This window comes from Arvicola amphibius, chromosome 10 (genome assembly GCF_903992535.2).
Source record: "Arvicola amphibius chromosome 10, mArvAmp1.2, whole genome shotgun sequence".
In the NCBI taxonomy this organism is placed as follows: domain Eukaryota; kingdom Metazoa; phylum Chordata; class Mammalia; order Rodentia; family Cricetidae; genus Arvicola; species Arvicola amphibius.
In genome coordinates, this window is record NC_052056.1 from 58024760 (window position 1) to 58032548 (window position 7789).

Genomic DNA, 7789 nt, shown 5'->3' on the forward strand with positions numbered 1-7789 from the left:
AGCCACATACTATGGGAAGGGAACCTATTTTGCCGTCAATGCTTCCTATTCAGCTGATGATACATATTCCAGACCAGATGCCAATGGGAAGAAGTATATGTATTACGTGCGGGTTCTCACTGGGAACTACACAAAGGGAAACGCGTCACTGATTGTGCCTCCTCCAAGGGACCCTCGAAATCCTACTGACTTGTACGACACTGTCACAGATGATGATAAAAACCCAAGTTTGTTTGTAGTGTTCTATGACAATCAAGCATACCCAGAGTATCTCATCACCTTTAGGCGCTGACACTTCAGGTCACCTTCATGCATCTGCTGCAAGACAAATTTTAGCAGTTCTTTCTTATCCTGTCTCTAAGAGCACAAGGTCTTTCTGTGCTGTGTGGACATGTTTCCTCAGCTACTCTTCCGAGGTGGAAATGAATCCACTTGAGAGCCAATCTAATTGAAAATTTACATCAGGTAACAGCTGAAGCTGTGTTGTCTCAAATGTGACAGTAACATCCTCATGGACTTTTAGCAAGCCATGCAATTCTGGCTGCCACCAGTGGAATCATGTCAAAGTGCTACCTTGCCGTGGGGACACACAGTGTCACTGAGCCAGTAAGGCTGCTAACCACCAACTGAACAGATGCAGAGAAGAGAACCTCTTTCTTCACTACCAGCCCTGTGCCATGTGGGCTGGACAGCTCCAGGCAGGGCTATGTACAAACTGGATGCTGGTATATGGTTCGTGGTCTTTGTGAACTGAGCCACAAGGAGGGGCACAGCTCAGAAGTCGTGGCCCTAATTGCAAGAAGTCCCTTTTAATGTCAACCTCAGTGTTCTGGCTACCTACTGAAATTAACTGGATGAAGCCTTCTGCATCACCAGGGGAAACCCTTCCACCCCATGAAAATGAGTGAGCGCTGAGGAGATCCGCTAGCATCTTTCCCATGGCAGGGCAGCTTGTGATGATTTCACAGCATTGTGTGTAAGCCAGTTAGTCAGGCTGCTAACTCAGTGTCTACTGGATGGTAATTCTTTCTTGTGGTACTGGGGACTGAATCCAGGGCCTCACATAAACCAGGAAAGATTCTACCACTGAGCTACACAGCCTCTGCCCTCTTTACTTCTTACCTTGAGGCAGGATCTCATTTAGTTGCAGACTGCCTCTGATATCCTTCTACAGCCTTGGCAGGCCTTGAACTCACTCTCTTCCTGTTTTGGCTACCTGTGGGAGGCCTGTGTCACCAGACCTGGCTAAATTTGTTCTCATTTTCTCCTGTCATTTTCAGACTCAGTGCCGTTTATTGAGTGCCTAGACTTTGCCAGGTAGAGTGAGAGATGTGGTCACAAACATGACCTTGTTCCCATGAATAGTGCTTTGGGGAGAGTTTTTCCATATTTCAGGGCTTAAGGGAACATGTTCAGAGTACAAGAAACGTCCTTGTCTGAGCTCACCGAGGCAGGAACCCTGAGAGCCAGCTTACTGAGTCTTGGTGCTGGTGCCCAGCCCTTCTCTATTCCCACCACAGAACCTGGCCTTGAGGGAAGCAGGTGCTGTTTCGGGCATCATTCAGTGACCACCACACAGTGACTAACAATGAGTGGCCATTACTCCGTGTCCATCACATGGTGGTCATTACACGTGACCTTCCTGCAGTGACCACCATCACATGGTGTCCATCACACAATGTCCATCACTCAGTGGCCATCACAGTCACAAGTATCTCATGTCTGTGAAGTGACCTCAGATTTCCCTGGCTTTTTTCCTTCTGAATTTGGTGCCCACTCTACTTCTTATTAGGAGTACTGTAGGCCAAGAAGCTGGTGCTGTGTGACGTTCTCTGGTGGTGCATTCTGGGTGTTGGGAGGGTGGTGCATCCTGGGTGCTGGGAGGGTGGTGCATCCTGGGTGTTGGGAGGGTTAAGGTGCTGCTTCCCACCATGGGGATCACGAGGGGACCTCAAGTAGAGCAAGGCTCACCATTGCTGCCACAACACAGAGGCCTTGGAACCTCTGCTGCTGTTTCTAAGTGGGCGGGCTCAGACTGTGGCTTAGGAGGGGCTGGCTTCCTCTGCACTGGCATCTGAACTCAGTGCCAACAGCCCTCTAGGAAATGGAATAAAAATGAGAGGTCTGATTTCATCTGCTTTTGTCCTCCAGTGGTTTAGTTAACTCAGGGCAAGGCCGAATAGCCTGATGTTACACTGTGGAATAAAGACCCAACCAGCAAATGTTACAGTCACCTTCAGCCTTTCCTCACTTTTAGTAAAATTACTTGAAAAAAAAAATGTCTCTCGGTAGAATCATTTTTCCCCTAAAGGGCAAACATGGGGAGGGTGGGTGTAGGTCAATGACATACAGTGGCCACAATGAGAAGGACAGCACCAAGGGGTCCTTAAGGTACTAATGTTCAGTTGGGAATTATGGGAGGGGCACCATGCAGGTTAAGGTTCAGAAAGCCTGTATCAAGTGAACAGTCAGCCTGGAGCCCTAGACAGGTCTGGATAGCTTGCTGTAGGACCACACAGTCTATGCTCCTTGGTCACCCGAGGGAAGTGCTGGAGGCTTAGTCTGTGGTACCCTCCATGCCTTACAGAATCTGCTTTCAGTGAGCACCTGGAGGTCCAACAGCCCTGACTCCCAGAGCCACGCCAGGACTTTGGGGCCCACGCACTTTCGCCTTTGTATCTTAGTGCATAAACAGAATTAAAACCTCAACTCAGGCTGGACAGAGGGATTAGTGCTATGGGACAATGGTTTAACCCTCTAAAGATTTGTTTCTTTTACTTGTTTAATAAAATGCTGATGGTCAGTAGCCAGGTGGGAAGTAGAGGCAGGGCAATGAGAACAGGTGAATTCTGGAAAGAGAAAAGATTCAGTCTGCAATTGTCACCCAGACACAGAGGAAGCCAAACACAGATGAATCAAAATATGCCTGCCTCACAGAAAAAGGTACCAAGCCATTATGGGCTAATATAAGTTAGAAGAATTAATAATTAGCCTGAGCTAATAGGTCAATGAGTTTATAATTAATGGAGGCCTCTGTGTGTTTATTCGGGACTAAGCAGATATGGGACCTGGTGGGACAGAAACCTCTGTCAACAGATCAGTGGTTAAGAGCATTTGCTCTTGCAGAGGACATGGGTTTAGCTCCCAGCCCCCACATGGCAGTTCATGGCCACTTGTAACTATAGTTTCAGGGAGCCAATGGTCCCTTTTTATGACATCTGCGGGAACTGCACACATGTGGAACACATACATACATGCAGGCAAACACACATTAAATAAAAGAAAAAGTCTTTAAAAACGTCCAAAGTATACAACTGTACTAACTACATCCACAGATATCATCAAGACCTGATTAGGTCATTTCATTAAAAACAAAACCAAACCAAAGACTCCAAAACCTTTTCATGATGCCTTGAAAGCACAATGACCCTGGCCACCAGACCTACTGAAAACAAGGTGGGTTTGTTAGCCCTGCTGACTCAGATACAACTCAGCTGGACACTATGGGAGTGTGTGAGCTCTGATGGCCTCTGCAGAGCCCCAGTGCTTCTTTACCAGGTGCTATTTCTCACTCAGCTGTGGTCCTCTAGAGCAGGATGGGGTGGGGGCCAGGTCATGCTGGCTTTCTCTGTGCTCACCCTCTGCTGCCTCTTGGCAATCAGCCAGGGCCTCACAATCTCTCCAGAACTTCAGGGAATCCCCTCTCATCTCCCGCTTCTACCGATACTGTATTAATTCTTCCCAGGACTTTGTATAACACCATTCCTTCCCAGAGAATGAAAGACTTCTCTACTGTAGAGCATCCAAGCTTCTCTGAGCCCGGCCTACACTGAGTCCATTCTGCACCAGCCCATGCCTTCAGAGAACCTAGACTGCCTCGTGAGAAACTTACCTAGAAACAACATGTGCTGAGGAGTCTCATCAAATAATGCCCGTGCTGCAAACTAAAATGTGTTCGTGTCCTTTAAAATCAGAAGAGAGCTGTAACCCAGCCCTGACTCTATTGTGTTTATAACAATGCAGCTGTGCAGAGTGCCAGGACTCACCAGATCTGCCTGACAGGATGCCCACAGGATACTGAACCCTGGAGTGAGTCTCGGGTTATCTCTTCTTTTCTCCCCATTCCATACAGATCTCAGTCCTTCAAAATGCTTTAATGACTCACAACTGAGCTATGCAGAACAAACCAAAAAGTACCTGAAGAAAGAGATCTGTTTCTGTGATGGAATCAAATCTAAGACTAGGAAACAGCTCTGGCCACAGCATGCTCCGTGCCACAGCCACTGGTGGAACATTGCCTACACTGCTCTCTTGTCTGCCCACTCAAAGAGCTAGGAGTGTGCTGTGCTCCTGCCATGCTGAGCGCTGGCCCAAGTTCTGTGAATGAGACAGTAACCGCATAAAGCTCCCTATCCTCAAGGAGTGACGTTGTGCTGGGGGAAGAGGGGACCTCTGTGGGCTAAGAGAGAAAACAAACAGCCACGCAGGCTGGTTGATGTCCACGTGAGTGTACGTGCAGGTTGGTCAGTACTCCTGTGTAGACATGAGACAGATCCCCCTTTCCACCTCCCTTCTCACTCTAGACACTACCGTCTAGTCGTTTAAAACATCCCATCTGAATGTATGCAGCAATACATAGGAGACAAAAATGCCACAAATTTATAAAGTCTCACCCTGTAACATCTGGGGTAACTCTAGCTTTTGGTAAGTCTGTGAGAAGCCTGCTGGCTGGTCTAATAAACTATGTCCTGTTAAAAGAGGCCTCATGATCTCCAAAACTTGCAGCAACATGGTGATTGAGAAAGATGAACAATAACCAGACAGGACACGCTCGGGCCAGGATAGGACCAACCCGTTCTAGGAATCAGGGTTACCAGTTCTGGGCCAGCAGTGCTGAGACTGGGAGAAGGGAGCAGCGAGGCTCTGCTCGAGGCCTCCGCTGGATGCCTTCAGTGCTGTGCTCTGTTCTTGCTTTCTGCACCAGACAGACTCACACCTACTCTGCCACAGCAATCCTAAGGCCGCCATAGACAACGGGAAACAGATGGCTTGGGGATGTCCAATAAGAATTTACAAGAATAAGCCAGCACTGTGGCAGATGCCTTTAATCCAGGTACTCATGGTTGGGGCAGGTGGGTCTCTTTGAGATTAAGGCAGCCTGGTCTACAGAGCCCTTCCAAAGCTAGCCAACACCACTCAGTGAGCTCCTGTTTAAAAAAAAAGTGCAAAAAAAAAACCCAAAATGAAGATGGACACTTTAAAAAGAAGAATATCTGACTAACAGATGTGTGAAAACAGCTGACCGTCAGGAAAATCACCCTGACATTTTCAGAAGACGGTCTGAGGAAACAGACTGACAGACACAGCCTCACTAATGATAGGAATGCGTGTTGTTAGGGACACTTGGAAACACGCTGGCATCATCTGATCACCTAGAGTCCTGTGTACCCACAGACCAGCCACCATGCCATGTCTATACACCATCCCTGGAGAAACTCTTGCACATGTATGTGAGAAGACATGTACAAGAAAGATTCTGTTCATGAACACAAAAACTGCAAACCATTCAATTATCCACCAGCAGAACAGCCAGTAACAACTACTCAATAGTACCTTGATGCAAGAGACCAACAGTCCACAGGAAGATGAGAAAAGTTGTACTCAACGACAGCAAAACCTGAGAAACACGGCACTGAACTTATAAAGGAAATCCCCACAGTGAGGCCTCACTTCACGCTGACGTGGCTGCAGCATAAACAACGGATCCCCACAAGTGTGGTGAGGAGGTGAGGAACTCAGTCTACAATGGCTGATGGGCAGGTGAAATGGCACAGGACCCTGGGAAGTGGGCTGGAACTAATAGGGTAAACAGAGAAGTAACATGGGATGTTTTGGATCCTCTGAAGTTGAAGTTACTAAGTGCTTGTGAGGCACTAGACACGGGTGCTAGGAACTGAACTCTGCTTCTCTGAATGAGTCCTACATGCTGCTGACTGCTGAGCCACTGCTCCAGCCCTTGTTACTATATCATCTTTAATCTTACAAATATGTTGCATATATACCCTTTTGTATGTAAAGAATTAATGCAAAGCCATTTCAAAGGAAAAATTCAAAGAATGAAAGGAAATCTTTAAATTTTAAAAATATTTCTAAGCCAAGTAGAATAAAATGCTGATGTGAATGAAAGGGGAAAAGGCGCTACTGAGAATATCTGAGAACACACTTTACCCCAGAGCGTGTAAGGCAGAATCTGCATTTCAACAGTAAAACCGAGAAGGGTAGATACTGTACCACCTGCGCCCACCTAGAGCCTGCTAGCTCCTGTCTCAAGACCCAGAACAGGAACATCAGAACGAGTTAGCAGTGCTAATTTAAGCTTCATCACTAGGCTGCTAAGCTGGGTTCAGTTACAATCACTATTTTCTAAGCACAGAAAGTGAACATGCCTGGCGTGAGCCATCTGCTGGGGACACGGGGAATGGCAGGTGTGATTCCTGCAGTGGACTCCATCTTACATTTGCTCCAGCTGCAGCCCCAAGCACTTTCTAACTGTGATGCTGCTATCTCCCTGCCACTCCTCACCTAAGCCCCAGGGGCTCTGTGTCCTCTCTTCCCTCAGCTCTTAAGTACAGCTTGCTTCCTGTTCCAGTAATTCTCAGGATACACCTACTCCAAAGCCCTTCCCATAACGGAGGGAAACACCTTACCAAGAGGAGGATGCAGCTGCCAAAGAGAGCAGAGAAATGTCAGGCTTCAGGTTAAGGAGGGCAGATGTGCAACCGGATTCCTAAAGATGCAATCAAAGACTGCAGTTAAAGGCAGCGCAGACACAACTGGAGCATCGGGTAAATGCCAGACTGGAGCCTGATGGCTACTGTGCTGTCAAATACAACAGGGAACCAGGAGGAAGCTGTTACTGGGAAAGGCTCCTGGCAGAAATGAGCGCTATGAATACAGTGCTGCATGGTTCTACTTTGAGACAATGTTTAAGTCAAGGTTAGAAATGAGGACCCTGAACCAAGAAACAGATATATCCCTCTGCGATGGTGTGGGATGGAACCAGCAATGTTAGACATATATGCAGACCCCACGGAGTCTATCATGACTGTCCTGATACCACTCAAGGGAGCCATCAATGTCAAGGCCACTGTGTGTCCTCTCAGGGAGTAGCTGGGCACAGTAGCATGTGTGACATTCCAGCATTAGGGAGACTGAGGCAGGAGGACTGTGAGTTTGAGGCCTATGTGGAGATACCCCATCTCACACAAAACACAACACAACCAACTCAAGCAAAATAAGAGAACGGCTCATCTCCCAGGCTCCTATGTCTAACCTCAATATTTATCAAGAGAGGACAGAATCACAGAACATAGACACCAATTCATCCTGGTCACACAGAATTAGTGATCGAATTTTGGCGTAGGCTTTCCTTATCTTAGGGATTTTCTTTTTACATTTAAAGAACAACAACAAAAAGTACCAGGAGTTTATACTGACGGTGACAGGATCAATGGATTCCACGTAATGCCACCAGTGTCTGGGAACAAACAGAACCTGAAACCAAATGAAAAGTAGTTAACACGAGAACAGGGCATTTCTCACTCTAACTGAGACTGCTAAAGGGAGAGAGACAATAAATCCAAGGGAACAGAGTGAAGGGGAAGAGGAATCCCAGCTGTCTCCTGTGCTCCTCCTCTAAGTGCTGAGCTCAGAGGCCTACACAGGACACTGGCTTTCTGTTCTTTTTAGTCCTGTGACTTCTCTATTGACATCGAAACTTTAGTAAAGG

At 47.2% G+C, this 7789-nt stretch overlaps 1 protein-coding gene across 1 annotated transcript in view; it reads left to right on the plus strand.

Annotated features, from left to right (window-relative positions):
- LOC119825694 (protein mono-ADP-ribosyltransferase PARP14-like) overlaps positions 1–2288 on the plus strand; it is a 45734-nt gene extending 43446 nt beyond the window's left edge. The window contains exon 17 of the mRNA XM_038346735.2: positions 3–2288. Within this exon, the coding sequence (XP_038202663.1) occupies positions 3–292 (290 nt within the window). The 3' untranslated portion in view covers positions 293–2288. The remainder of the gene's footprint in view (positions 1–2) is intronic.
- Positions 2289–7789: the final 5501 nt, after the last annotated feature.